This window comes from Podarcis gaigeae (genome assembly GCF_964106915.1).
Source record: "Podarcis gaigeae genome assembly, chromosome: 9".
Taxonomy (NCBI): domain Eukaryota; kingdom Metazoa; phylum Chordata; class Lepidosauria; order Squamata; family Lacertidae; genus Podarcis; species Podarcis gaigeae.
Window position 1 is genome coordinate 68,294,493 of NC_139685.1, and position 15,676 is coordinate 68,310,168.

Genomic DNA, 15,676 nt, shown 5'->3' on the forward strand with positions numbered 1-15,676 from the left:
GAGATAAAACCTTGTCAAACAAATCTGGTTGCCATAGTTGCTAGGCCTTCTTCTAGATGTGCTAAGCTATAATTGGCTTGTGAACTTCGCTTGCTGTCCAAGGTCCCTGAAGTAACCCAACAGTTTTCCGAGTGCAGCCTGCTATAAGTTTTGCAAAGCTGGAGGGGGGAAATGGGTTTTAAGGCCATAATGAAATGTTATAAATCAGAGGTTGAGTGGGGAATTTGAACTCTGATCTTCAAGGTTTGCATCCAGGATTCCAGTCCTTCATGCTAGTTCTTGATTTCAAAGCTCCATTCAGTTTTGTCCTTTAGCTTTTTTAAAAAATAAAATAAAAAAGGCTTTTCTTGGGTATCATTTATCGTTGGCAGTCCAGAAACTCTTGGAAAAGGGGGGGGGGTGGTCAGCTCTCTGCAAAGACAAAGCAGATCCTATATTTGATGCAAAACACAGGAAATAAAAAAAGATGACATCAGTTATTTTGCTCTCTCTACGTTGTTCTGTCAAGGAAGTTAACAACCGTGCTTAGATTCACAATACGATGTAAGAGGATGTTGCTGTCCGGTGATGGCCTCATCCAGCAATTGTTTTATTATGGCTTCTGTTACCTTATTTTATTTTAACATTGCTTGTGCATTTTTGTTGCTGTCTGTCAAGTGTTGGGGATGAAATCTTATTGGGCATACAATAAATATAACGTCTGTTGTTCTGAAACACACTTTCCACTCTGTAACTCAGATAGGCAAAGGAGGTTCATATTGCTTACTCTGCCCCTTTCTTCCAACTACCCCCCCTACAGAATATCCTGCCCCCCTGTGGCTCCCTATCTTCCCCGCAACTTGTTTTCGAACCCCTGCCCCACATGATTCCTACTTGCATAGGGCCTGTGTGAGATTTTCATCCTCGGTCAGCCTGCCACAATCCTTTCTCACAAAAGAAGCATTGCTTTGACATTTTGTTGCTGAGAGTTTTGTTGCCTGAGCTGTTGAGATATTTGTGGACATTCCATAGAACTACAGCCTGTTTTAGAAGCGGGAGGATATTGTTAGCCATTCTAGTAAGCAGAATGTATTTTGAGCTGCATCCACTGGAGTGGGTTTTAAAAATGCATGGAGCTCAATTCCATCCCTTCCTCCTTGATCCTGATAGAAGCACAACTGAAATATACTCGGAGTCGAGTGTGGATTTCATGCTCTTTATTCAGCTCATGGTAGTGAGGAATGGAAGTTCCCCCAAAATGTCTGCTTTATATACATTACACAATGGGTCCCACATGATTGGCTAATTCTGGGATTCTTCTGTAGGCCAATCAGGTTGCGAATTCACTTCCACCTGGAGTTGGATTGGGTGACTCCAGCAGACCAATCAGACTGCTGCATTCTGAATTCTGTTGTTCTAGGACCAATCAGACTGCTGCATTTTGGATCCTATTCAACTCAGTACATAACAACAACTTTATTTTGATGGGATCATGTTATCTCTCGGACATTGTCATTTACTGGATAGTGAAAAGGGGCTGAGAATAGCCTATACTCAGACTAAGACCATTGTGAGTACATTAAAACAAAACAAAACAAAACAAAACAGGAAAACCTCAACAACTTGATATATTTTGCACTGTTGCATGTGTCTGTTAAGCATTTGCATAGGAAACTGAAATGCAGAAACCTAGAGAGATGGTGTAATTTTGATATGCACCCAGCTTCCTATTGCCGCAACAGGAATTACTGGCAAGCAGAGTGAAGTAAAAGTTTAAAGGGCTTATATTCTGTAGCTTTGCTTGTGGGAACTCTGTGTCTGGCTTGATGTCATCTGTACATTAAAGTTATTTTAATCAGCAAGAATGAGTGACTAACAGGGTAGTCTGTAGTGTGTCTGGGAAACAACTCTTGAGTAAACCTTCCTTTGAAAATAAGAAGCAAGTGTCTTTTGGAAGCAATTTGCTCTATTCCAGAGCAAGTGACCATGAGCTCACCTCGAACTTTGAACTCAAGATGCGTTCCCACAGGTTGTGTTCATAAGTTGAAGCCAATTGGACGAAGGCAAAGGTATATTCAAGGAGACCAATGAGATGTGGCCTGGACCTGCTTCCGACCAATCATTGGTAATCAAGCCTGCTCCTATCTGCATAGTCCTGCCCCTTTATCTGCATATGCAAATGGAGCCCTATGAAAACCAATGCTTACACAGCAAGAAAGCACAACCACTTACTCTTCTTCTGAAAAGCATTTCTTGAAATCTCTTGCTTTTCTCGGATTGCAGCCTTCTCTCTAGACTGGGCTGGGATATGGCGAAATTGTCAAAGCATCACCAGTTGCCATGTCACTTGACAGCACCAGCAAATCCTGAAACAAACAGGTTTTTGGAGCAAAATGAAGAGCATGTAGTTTGGAGTTTGACCATGAGGTGTATGAGCAGAATGAACAAGAGAGTTTCTTGTGTACTGCAGATTTTTGAGGGGATATTTCCTGCGTCTTTTCTGGGCACCGTAGGTGGTGCTGATGGCCATGGGCACCATGTTGATATTGGCAACCCCTGCTTTTACAAAACAGTTTTGCCTGTGTAATTTCTACACCCTTCCAGTCTCATGGCAGTCTAATTTAAACCAACTCCCTTTCACAGAGGGATTATGTGGTTGCTTTTTATCGGTCTTCAAGCATTTAGTGAATACCATCTTATTTTGATGGGCCTTCAGTATTGGTTACACCCGGACCCCATTTGGTAGTGTTTTAAACAACTCTTTTACTGTTGAGGCTGCTGGTTTTGCTCATGTTTTTTTCTGTTTCTGGCTCTGTTTGGGATTGATATAATATATGTTTATTTTCTGTTCTGTTTTTCGTCCCCCACCCACAACTCGGTTCTTGATCTTTGCTGTTTTTCTTGCCAGTGATAACGAGAAGGAAAATACCTGTATCAATTCCAGGTTGCTGTAGATAGGGAGCTTGAGCTATAGGTGTGTTGTGGAAGTGACCAGGTGTGTGTGTGTGTGTCTTTAGATATTGGGGATCCAAGGCTGCCCCCTACTCTCAACAACATTCCCTTGGGGATGTTGTTGTTGTTTAGTCGTTTAGTCATGTCTGACTCTTGGTGACCCCGTGGACCAGAGCACGCCAGGCACTCCTTTCTTCCACTGCCTCCCGCAGTTTGGTCAGACTCATGTTTGTAGCTTCCAGAACACTGTCCAACCATCTCTTCCTCTGTCGTCCCCTTCTCCTTGTGCCCTCCATCTTTCCCAACATCAGGGTCTTTTCCAGGGAGTCTTCTCTTCTCATGAGGTGGCCAAAGTATTGGAGCCTCAGCTTCAGGATCTGTCCTTCCAGTGAGCACTCAGGGCTGATTTCCTTAGGAATGGATCGGTTTGATCTTCTTGCAGTCCATGGGACTCTCAAGAGTCTCCTCCAGCACCATAATTCAAAACCTCCTTATAATACCCCTTCTGGCATTATTATAATTAACTGTGTATATTTATAGTTTTGTATTATAATTAATTAAATTTGTACACTGCCCTTCACCCAAAGATCACAGGGCAGTTTGCAACATAACAATACAAAATGAGGACACGAAATGCATAATAAAGCATAAACAAACCAATAATCCTCTCTCCCACAAACACATTTGGAAAGCCGTAATTTATTTATTTTTTTAATGTATTAAAGATTTCTTGGCTTACAAAAGTATGTGCAACGTCTCTTTTCTCAAGTTACATTTTCTACAGGTCAGTTTCATCTGTTGAGACGTTAGTGCAGGCATAGGCAAACTCCGGCCCTCCAGATGTTTGAGACTACAATTCCCATCATCCCTAGCTAACAGGACCAGTGGTCAGGGATGATGGGAATTGTAGTCCGAAACATCTGGAGGGCTGGAGTTTGCCTATGCCTGCATTAGTGTTACATTAGGAAGAAAAGGGGGGAAAGGTGGAGGGACGAATGGTGAGTGGCGATGGGGTCGGGTGGTGATGTTTCTATTTTACTTAATGTATGTGTGGGGTTTAATCAACCAGGCCTGGTTATAGAGAAACATTTTTGCCTGGAGCCTGAAGATATGCAGAGAAGGCACTAGGTGAGACTCCCTTAGGAGAGCGTTCCACAAATGGGGAGCCAACACAGAAAAGGCCTCTAGACCGCACACAAAGAAGGGCCTCAGATGATGAGATTTACACCCATAGAGTGTGGGGTGGGTGTGCTGCGGAGTCCGTCTCTGCCCCATCCTAAACTCTCTCAACGGATTTCCAGTGGGGATTAGGATTGCTCTGAAAGGCATAGGCACATTCGAAATCTGCCTTGACGTTTGGATCGGATGACTATAAAGCTCTTGTCTAGGCGAAGTTAGTTACAGTTGCTCCATTTTGCTTTGATAAATCTTATAATGCTCTCCCCCCCCCCCCTTCTCAATTCCCACTTTCACAAACAGATATTGAAGCAGTCGTGCCCAGATATAGAGCTGCAGCCATCAAGCGTTTGCGTGGAAGGTGAGTTTGCTACGGCCGGAAAACAGCGTGCAAATATTGACAATCCTGCTGTTTCTTCCTTGGGCAAAATGTGTAACTCGGCGTGCCATATGCTTGAGTAGGAAGATGCGAATTAAAGGTGCTTCCCTTCCTTCTCCAGCTTGCCAGTGACGGCATTGCAAATAAGGCCAGAATTAGGCTACATGGTGAACCTGATGGCAGGTGTAGTCCATTAACATCTGGGGCCCCCCCAGATGTTAATGGACTACACCTGCCATCAGGGGTGCCACTTAACTCTCAGGATTTTGGGTGCCTGCCACTGTAAGACTGATGTGCGACATCACACACACATGCCTGTATGTAGCACATGTGACATAGTAATAATAATAATAATAATAATAATAATTATTATTATTTCCAATCTTCCAAGTCAATTGTATAGCCTAAGTCCCATTCCCACTTTAGATTTTTATATCGTAATGTGTGAAATACAAATTTGGTATTATTGCTTATGGAAAGTATTTCTTTTTTCTTTTCTTTTCTTTTTTCCTTTTTCTTCTGAAGTCTTTATTTGGTAAATATGTAGACAATTGTGTTTATATTGATATGTATGAAATTTGTTTAGATTTTTATTTTTTATTACTATTCTTGTAATATTCAATAAAATTATATATATAATAATAATAACAACAATTTTTTTCTTTATATCCTGCCCTCCCTGGCCAAAGCCAGGCTCAGAGCGGTTAACATCATTCAAGTAAAACAATGCATAAAAACAAGCCATCGATAAATTAAGATACACCCCACAATTAACTCAAAGAAATTAAAATTAAAATTAAAACTGGACAAGTGGCAATTTTCAGGTTAAAATTGAAGGTGGTTACCAACTGTTTCCACTGACGTCACACACACTATGTTCAGGCGTGTCCCTGTGACGTCCCACATCTGTGTTGTGGCTGCGGCAATGGCTTCTCTCCCCCCTCCTCTTCACAGCCAGCAAGGCTCCCTTTTCTATGGGAAGGGGCTTGGAATTAGAGGCAGAGAGACATTGCCTCTGAGTCTGAGTCTCCCCCTGTTAGGTTTCCAAGGGATTGCTCGAGAGCAAGCAGGCAAATGCCTCCCTGCTCGGCTGTGAAGCCTTGCTTTTGATGCGAAATAAACTTTATCTGTCCAGAGTGCCACTCTCCCATGGCTGACTCATTCACTGGCAGAATCTGTGAGTGGGCGTGGCTTAAACTTTCCCCAGCAAAGTAATTTCTTGACGCCCAGTCTGCGCCTCCCGTCTCGGCGCGAAACCTTACTGCGCAAGGAGGACGTAACGGTGGACCTTTCCCCTCCCCGCTTTGCCCAGGCAAGGTGTCCTGGCAACACCTCGCCTCCTCCAAGCCCTGAAGCTCCTCTCCACTGGGGGCGTGGTTACTCTCCTCCGCTGAGGAGCTGCTGCTTCCCACGATTTTGGAGGCTCTCTGTAATCCATCCGGCTTTTCCTCTCTCCCTCCTGAACCAATGGCAGTTCCCTGACACCCCCCCATCCCCGGAAATGGGTGCCACACTCGCTGCTGCAGAGGGCAGAGCTGAACTTTTGACTCAGAGGCAGTGCCACTGCCACCTGCTGGCTTTGCTCATTTACTTTGTGGGTGCCCTCACAATTACATTATTTTGGGTGCCCAAGCACCCATGGCCCCCTGGAGTTGGCTCCTATACCTGGCATCAACCCCTGTCCCTTGGCTGTGTTGTTATGGACATAAAACGTGAATGCTTAGATCTGCCATCAAATGGGCAAGCTCCTAATGAAACCTTTCCTGCCGAATTTTAATTTTTTTGTTGGGGGGACCCATATTTCAAGATCCGAAGGGGCATTCTGATCATCTTCTTGCTACTGCGTTAATGTCCAAATCAGTCCGAATCAATCCAAACAGAGTTCATAATTCTATCCAGTCTTTTCTTGCTGTTTCCACATCACATCTTCTTCATATATTTTCTCTTTTTTCTTTATGATCTCTTCTGATAGTCTCCTTAAGCCAATAAACACCAATAATAATCCTATGTGAATTTTTCCATTCTTCTTTTCCGTTCTTCCAATCCTCAAATTGAGATGGTTTCCATATATCATCGCCTTCATAGATAACATCGCTCTTTCCATCATTAATCTCGCAAAACTGTCGCTCTTAAGTCCCTCTGAGGAGTTTCACCCGCAATATAAAAACAGCTCTATTTCTCCTCCCAGACTCAAGACCTCCGACAGAACTTCCCAATATGGCGACGGCATTTTTAACTGCGTCATTCCAAAGCTCTTATACATTCCACACTCTTCTTAAAACATGCTTTGGTTCAAAAGTTTATCTCCACAAAGTTTATCTCCACACAGCCTTAAATCCACAGCTTAAGTCCTTAATACGACATTTCTGACTTGTAACAAAAAAATTTAAAATTTGGCTTTGTAATTCGGAATTTATGTGATGTGATTTAATTTGATTTGATTGGCTGGTTAATAATTTTTTTTAAAAAAAAAACCGAAAAGAAAGAAACCTTTCCTGCCAGGGGAATTAACACATTCAGTTTTAGAGATGGCAAGCTCATGTCTATCTCTCTGGTGTCCCTGCTTTCATATATATATATATATATATATATATATATATATACACACACACACACACATACATATTGTTGCCAACAATCATATAATGTATTTTCTTATCTTATACAATGTTTTGGACTTCCATCAACCACATCTGAAGATTTTTCATTCTTTATCACGTAATCTACATTTCATTAATTTCCTTATTACTTTTAATAATCCTTAACTAATAATTCTCTTCTTAATCTTCTCTGCAATATTTTGCATAATCCTCCTTCCAAAACTTCTTGCAATCCTACTAGCGTAATCAGTTTATTACAATTGCTTTTCAGATAGTTCAAATATTTACTCCAGTCCTCTGAGAAAATCTGGTCCCGCAGGTTTCAAATCCTTCCTGTCATCTTATCTAATTCTGCATAGTCCATTAATTTCGTCTGCCATTCTTCTTTTGTCGGTAATTCTTCCTTTTTCCATTTCTGTGCTAATAATACTCTTGCTGCCGTTGTTGCATATAAAAACAATTTGCTATCCTGTCTGTTAATATCCTCCCCTACAATGCCAAGTAAAAATGCTTCTCTTTTTTTATAAATGTATATTTCAACATCTTTTTCATCTCATTATATATCATTTTCTAGAAGCTTTTCACTTTCTTACATTCCCACCACATGTGATAAAAAGATCCTTCTTTTTCTTTACATTTCCAATGTTTATTACTTGTTTTATACATTTTGGCTAATTTCTCTGGTGTAATATACCATCTGTACATCATTTTCATCACATTTTCTTTCAGAGCATTGCATGCTGTAAATTTTAATCCCTCTTCCCACAGTTTCCCCCAGTCTTTTAACTGTCTCTCTGGTGTCCCTGATTTCAGAGGAGTTCCAGGTCGTTCTGCGAGGATTCATGTTGGGTAGGAATGTGAACAACGTCTTCTGCTCCTACGAGGTCTATGGCATGAAAATTGGTAAGTATCCCCGAAAAGTGCAAAACAGTGTTACACAAATTGAAACTCTTGCCTCTGTCCCCGCAGTTCTTGGGGAGCTGGTGTAAGCCAGCAGTAATGCATTTTGAAACTGGTGGGGGGAAATTTGGAACAGAGATAAAGCTGTGAAGCTCTCACTCCCCCACCATTGACGTTTCTTTGCTCCGAATTTTCTAGCAAGTTTTTGCTCTTGCAAAGCTGGTTTTCACTTAAAGAAATATTTGAGGCTGAAAGCAAAGCACAGCAAGATGTTTATCCTGTCTTCCTCTACCCCCAACCCCGAGTTACCTATTTTTATTATTATTATTATTATTAAATAAAGCATGTCAGAGTAAATCATATGATAAACATCTCATCTAGTTTGTCTCCTAGCTATATGTGTTTTCATGCAGTGCATAGTTTTGATTTGGGTCGTATCCACACCATGCATTTAAAGTGCAGTCGTACCTTGGATCCCAAATGCCTTGTGAGTTGAACGATTTGGCTCCCGAACACCGCAAACCCGGAAGTAAGTGTTCTGGTTTGCGAACGTTCTTTGGAGCCCAAACGTCCAATGGGCTTCCATGGCTTCCAATTGGCTGCTTATTATTCACTGAACTACTTTCTCCCCATGTTTTTCTCCAATTGTGAACAGCAGACTCAAGTGTGTATGTGCATGCTCAGAAGGCTAGAGTTGTAGCTTAGCGGTAGGGCACGTGTTTTGCCTTCAGAATGTCGCGGGTTCAATCCCAGCCATTTATAACTAAAAACATCAAGCAGACGCTGACACTCTGGCAATACTGGTCTTGATGGGTAATTGGACTGATCCAATTGGTCTTATCCAATTGGTAATAGGATAAGACATTTCCAATACCCCTAAGCTTGGCCAAACCTAAGTGGCACCTTATTCCACCCTGTTATTGCACTTCATATCCCCACGAGGGTTGTCTTATCACATTTTGCGAGATCTATGTCTAAAGGTAAAGGGACCCCTGACCATTAGGTCCAGTCGTGACCGACTCTGGGGTTGCAGCACTCATCTCGCTTTATTGGCCGAGGGAGCCGGTGTACAGCTTCCGGGTCATGTGGCCAGCATGACTAAGCCGCTTCTGGCGAACCAGAGCAGTGCACGGAAACGCCGTTTACCTTCCCGCCGGAGCGGTATCTATTTAGCTACTTGCACTTTGACGTGATTTTGAACTGCTAGGTTGGCAGCAGCAGGGACCGAGCAACGGGAGCTCACCCCGTCGCAGGGATTCGAACCACCAACCTTCTGATCAGCAAGTCCTAGGCTCCGTGGTTTAACCCACAGCTCCACCCACGATCTATGTCTAAAGCACAGTAAATTGTACATCGTTGAAGAAAGACAAAGAATTTTGCCAGGTGGACATACTTTGGTTTGAGAGGTTAAACATTTGCTCTGTCTGCTGCAGGTTGTAGATTTGTGTGCATGTCTGTGTTTAAAATTTGGCCGGGTTTTCCGCGCCTTCTCATTTTTTTTTGGCGGGGGGAATTGCCAAATGGTGTAAAGGAACCTTGCCAAAGAGAACAGAAGAAGACCAACCTTCTCTCCCTCAGTACTCTCTGATATGAGGGCATTTAAGACAAAAGCATATGGGCATATGCTAACCCACTCTGTTTGTGCTAGTATCCGATCTGGAATTAGCTGCTAGTGCAAAATGTTCTGTTCACAAGAAGAAATGTTTCATGAGCCCCTTCTAACACATTTTTAAAGTAGTAATAGTAATAATATAAAAAATGAATGTTAATTTATTTGTTGCCTTTACTACATAAACTTACTACATAAAATGTTTCAAAGCAATGTAAAAAATAATAATCATGAATAGCCCCCAAAATACATTAAAAATACATCAAAAAGACTGAAAGACGTTATAGACTAAAAGTGGGCATCCTGCCACACACACAAAAAGGACAAATGGTACCCAAGCCCTACTTAAAAGTTGAAAACCCAAACAGGCCGGGACATTATCATAGCATAGGACTCCAAATGAGAGCCAAATCCTTGAGTGAACAGGAACGTCTTTGCCTAGCACCTAGAAGTTGACAGTGATGGTGCCGTGTGCATCTTTTTGGGGAAAGCCTTCCACAATCGAAGAGCCACTGAAGATCTATTCTGCAAATGGAGGAGGCACACAAAGAAGGGTCTTAAATGCTGAATACGTATAGGGTCTGGATAGGATCATGCATGGAGAGGTGGTCCCTAAAGTATAGGATTCTAAGCCACATAAGGCATCAGCTGAAAGGTTCCATAAAGCAGGGGAATGGCTGGAAATTTTTGACTTTGTATTTAAGATGTCTGTGATATCTTGTGGGCCGGTGGGTAGAGAGCTGGGTTATCAGGAATTTGTATCTCCTTCCTCCCAGCCCAGGATGGGCGGCAAAGGGAGATCAGCTGGGTGGGTCCCAGCTGGATTTAAATAGCTTCTAAATGTTCCCGTGTTAGACTGACTTGAGACATCTTCAACCAAGCCTCATGAGGATGGGTTGAGGGAGCTGGGTATGTCTGGCCTGGAGAATAGAAGATGGAGAGGTGACAGAATAGCCATCTTCAAATATCTGAAGGGCTTCCAGATGGAAGACGGAGCAAGTTTGTTTTCTGCTGCTCTGGAGGGTAGGACCCAAACCAATGGATTCAAATTACAGTGGTACCTCGGGTTAAGAACTTAATTCGTTCTGGAGGTCTGTTCTTAACCTGAAACTGTTCTTAACCTGAGGTACCACTTTAGCTAATGGGTCCTCCCGCCGCTGCCGCGCCGCCACCACTCCATTTCTGTTCTCATCCTGAAGCAAAGTTCTTAACCCGAGGTACTATTACTGGGTTAGCAGAGTCTGTAACCTGAAGCATCTGTAACCTGAGGTGCCACTGTACATGGAGGGAGATTTCAATTAATCATTAGGAAGAGCTTTCTGACAGTAAGAGCTGTAGGACAGTGGAAGGGAGGTGGTGGGTTCACTTTGGAGGTTTTTAAGCAGAGGTTGGAAGGTCATCTGCCATGATTCTTTAGCAGTGATTCCTGCATTGCAGGGGTTGTGTGAATACAGTGGTACCTTGGGTTACATATGCTTTAGGTTACAGACTCCGCTAACCCAGAAATAGTACCTTAGGTTAAGAACTTTGCTTCAGGATGAGAACAGAAATCGCGTGGCAGCAGTACGGCGGCAGCGGGAGGCTCCATTACCTAAAGTGGTGCTTCAGGTTAAGAACAGTTTCAGGTTAAGAACGGACCTCCAGAACGAATTAAGTACGTAACCAGAGGTACCACTGTATTTGATTCCATGATTCTTGAACAGATATCTCTGCATACTGCTTCTAAGTTTAGCTTAGAGCAGGGGAACCTGTGGATCTTTGATTATTGTTGGACCTCAGCTTTTTATCCTGTGAAATTAAGGTTATGTGACACTTTGTTTTTGTTTTCTCCTCACAGATGAAAAGCCCATAGAGGTGGGAACTGACTATATCCTCTGCCCAGCACCTATTCTCAATGAAACTGGCCAGTAAGTAGTTCACACTTGTGTGCCATGATTAATTCATTTAATAGAGAGAAGCTCTGGAGAGCCCAAAGCACCCATCTGCTAAGGAGGTTGTCTCTGTATGAGTGATGGTTGCGGCCATGCCTCTCTTCTATCAGGTCCCACTGAGGGCAGGCAATTTTTCTTGAATTTCTGAAACAAATGTAATTGGATCATTCAGTCATTCCCAGTTTGCTGGTGGTGGGGTGTGCGTGTTAGTGTTAGAGTGACTCTTCATGAGTCACTGTTCATTCAGGAAACGTAGATTATAGGAATATGGAAGGGGCATCTCTGAGGATGAGTAATGCATTCTCTAAAGTCTCTAAAGTTTGGGAGACATAGACTTGGCTGTAGCTTTGATCTGTGTTTTAGAAAAGAACTGTGTTTTAGAAAAGCTGGTAACCTCCTCCCTCTTTCACTGATCCCTTCCTGTGTGCTAATTCACTGGGGAGATTCACCAGATCTGAAATGAGTTTTAGATAGCTTGCGACCAAACAGATTTGGAGAAGACTGTAAAAATGAACCCACAGCCAGTTCATTTAACTCTGAAAAGCTCTGGCTTGTCAAAAGTTGTGTGCATGCTAGCTCCCTTTTAAAAATAAAATAAAACAGGGCATGTAATATGCTTTCTTCCGGACGATCTTTGGTCTCATGGTTAAACGGCTTACATTACCACTGACACTTACAAGCTATTATTAAAATTGCGCGTCAAGATGTGTAACAGCATTCAATGTGCGATGATAAAACAAGGCACTAATTTAACATCCGCAGCAGAATCTTCACAACATTATGGCTGAAACATTGTCCAGGTCTTATTCTAAGTGTCACTGGCCTTCCCTGAAGAGCCTGTATGTAGCCTTTAAAGCTAATTCTTCCTTCCATGTTCAGATATGCCTTGGGCTTCCGAGATCACATTTGCTTAGGTTTAATTTCTTACATACTTAGGGAAGCTTTTCTTCAGTGCTACCCAAGCTAGTCAGAAAGCAGAACATAAATAGCAATGGGAGCAGGCAACCAGGAACCTGCTTTGTAGCAGGAGAAGAACTTCACTGCCATCTGTCCACTGGAGGCACAAAGTAAAGAGTCCATTAAGATGGTCCATGTAGCATGTAACTATGGGTTTGCCTCTTAGCGTTTTCTTTTTCTGAAGATATTCTGCAAGGCAGCAGAGCATCCCTCTACTCCACTGTTTTTCTATGTGGATTTTCCCTTTGGAAAGAAAAGAACTACAGTGGTACCTTAATCCGTTCCGGAAGTCTGTTCCAAAACCAAAGCGTTCCAAAACCAAGGTGTGGTTTCCCATAGAAAGCAATGCAAAACGGATTAATCCGTTCCAGACTTTTAAAAACAACCCCATAAACAGCAATTTAACATGGATTTTACTATCTAACAAGACCATTGATCCATAAAATGAAAGCAATAATCAATGTACTGTACTATAAAAGAAATAAGACAGTATCGCAGATGATAAAAATTAAAATTATTATTTTTTCTTACCTGCACTGATGATAGTCATTGTTTGGATGGGGGTTTTTTATCCATTTCCACAGTCACACAATCAATCAATCAATCAATCAGTAGCTGAACTGGGTTCCACACAGTCCCAGGTTCAAATTGTGCCATCTCCAGGTGAGGCTAGGAGAGAACCCTGCCCAAAATCTTGGAGAGACACTGTTAGTCATTGTAGCTGGTACTTAGTCAGATGGACTCAGTATAACTGCATAGGCAAGAATAAGGCCCCAAAATATAAAAGTGCTCTATATTGTATTCAAAGAATAAATGTACAAATGAATGAGCAATGCAAATAGGAAAATAAGTACAGTATTACATATAACAGAAGATGGAAAACTGCTTGCAATCTATTTTGAACCAGTCTTTTTAATCATGCCCAAATAATCTAGAGTCCTTGGGAAGAGTTTTAACAACAAACTTCATTGCTCACCAATAGAAAATACTTTGCCCGATCAGCTGTTTTGTTGACGATGGTTCTCCATTGTAAACATAACTTAATGTTCTCTATCCTGGACTTTTTCCATATACACAAATAACATACAAATACTGTACTATCCGAAGATGCAAATGGGATATTTCACTCAAATTACAGTCTCCAACATTCCCCAGGGTTGGAACAGAATAAACATTACTTCCATGAAACGTAATTTGTATTAGTTGTGAACATCCTTCTTTTAGGTGACTAATTGTTAGCAATCAAAAACTGGGACATTTGTTGTTTATTCCACTGACACAATGCAAGGGAGTGTCCCGTGTGTCTGTGTTTGTATGGTATCACTTCATTCTGCATGTGAAGGAACAAAGGTTTGAATGCTTCCCCACATAAGCTTTCCTCCTCACATTCATAGAATCATAGAATCATAGAGTTGGAAGAGACCACAAGGGCCATCGTGTCCAACCCCCTGCCAAGCAGGAAACACCATCAGAGCACTCCTGACATATGGTTGTCAAGCCTCTGCTTAAAGACCTCCAAAGAAGGAGACTCCACCACACTCCTTGGCAGCAAATTCCACTGTTGAACAGCTCAAAACTAGCATGTCAGAAAGCTGCATGGAGGGTGGTTTAGTGTGGTAAACTCTTTATGTTTAGTTGCCTGGGAGGAGCGTTAGAGTATTGCTCTATCTTCCCAATTGCCATCTGAAAGCGATTCAGCAGCCCAGCAACAGATGTATCACGTGGGGCTCTGAGATGATCACCACAGCGCAACCTGCCAAATGAATGTTAAATGTGCTGGATTTTTTTTACTGCCATGTGTCTTTTAAACCTTGGTGCAAATTATCAGAACATGTTGTATTTTTATTGTTCTGGGATGTGACTGCCGGGCGGTAAAGTGTTTCTGCAGTCGGCACAGCACCAAATTGCAGTGGCAATGCAGGCAAAGTACTTGGTAGCCAGGAGAGGTTCTTTTTGGGGCTGTCTTTATAAAACACTGCCTCTAGACTAGCCTCAGTTACAGATAGGTAGCCGTGTTGGTCTGCCATAGTCAAAACAAAAAAAATTCCTTCCAGTAGCACCTTAAAGACCAACTAAGTTAGTTCTTAGTTGGTCTAAGAACTAACTTAGTTGGTCTTTAAGGTGCTACTGAAGGAATTTTTTTTGTCCTGACTAGCCTGTTACGGTCAGGTGTAGATGTTACATAATGGTGTTGACTTACTATTTTTCATCCTGGTATGTGTGCGATGGACTTCAGTTTTATTTTGCTGTTTTAAAGAATTCTGAAGGAGTTTGGCCTAGGCAGCGTGTGGCGAGTTAGTCAGCCGACAACTCTGAAAGCAAATGTACATATTTGAACTTCTGACTTTCCATTGGCACAGCTTGTGCTGTGGTTGGAGAGCTCCCAGTTATTCCCCTTGAGGGGAGCGAACTTTGGTTGCTAACTTAGCAGCTTAGCAAAATGCTCCACTCCCACCTCCCGGCCCGAAAAGCACACACAACACAATCCCCATGGGAAGCAGTGTAGATTAAGTTGCATTACCCCCCTGCCAGTTTTTACAACCTCCAGGAATTCCCTAAATATACGGAGGGGGCAGATAGGCACATCTACTCCTATTAAACTCAAGGCAGGCCAACAAGGAAAGAGGCCAAACAACCTAAAATAAATTGGTATGGCTGGCAGGACAGTGGCTTAGCTTGGACTCCAGCCCCAATCTCGTATTTCTCTTGACAGGACCGTGTGATCCAGATTGATAAAATGTCATCCAGGGCTTTGCACCCAATAGCAAAGGAATGCAGCCTGCTGTGCCATCAGCAAATCCCATAGGGTTGGATTTTGGTGTCCTAAATTTGAGGCAAATTTGAGGCAAGCAGGACATTAAATGGAAAGCCTGACCATTTTGAGTTAGAATGAACATTCTGCAACCTGTATAAACACAAGATAAACACTTAATTTCTCTTATTTTTCATGATCTGCTTTCTTCTGGTTGTGCTGGTTATACTGGAGGGAACTGTGGAGGACACAAAAATGCTCTGCTGCCAAACTATAGAAAATCTTATACATCCACTTTCTGTGATTTTAGCAGGTGTAGCTCATGTGGTTTAAAATGTCTCGCTTCGTTTTCCAGTCTGGCTGGAAGTGACTGTGGCTAGGGGTGGGAGAGAATTACCTTTAGGCATTGAAGCTCAGGGAGGTAAAGTGGTTTGTGCCTTG

General features: G+C 42.3%; 1 protein-coding gene across 1 annotated transcript in view; it reads left to right on the forward strand.

Annotated features, from left to right (window-relative positions):
• Positions 1–15,676, forward strand: part of ANTXR2 (ANTXR cell adhesion molecule 2) — a 156,823-nt gene that overhangs the window by 38,765 nt on the left and 102,382 nt on the right. Inside the window, exons 8-10 of the mRNA XM_083756652.1 lie at positions 4,411–4,468; positions 7,900–7,989; positions 11,433–11,502. Of these exons, the coding sequence (XP_083612778.1) occupies positions 4,411–4,468; positions 7,900–7,989; positions 11,433–11,502 (218 nt within the window). The remainder of the gene's footprint in view (positions 1–4,410; positions 4,469–7,899; positions 7,990–11,432; positions 11,503–15,676) is intronic.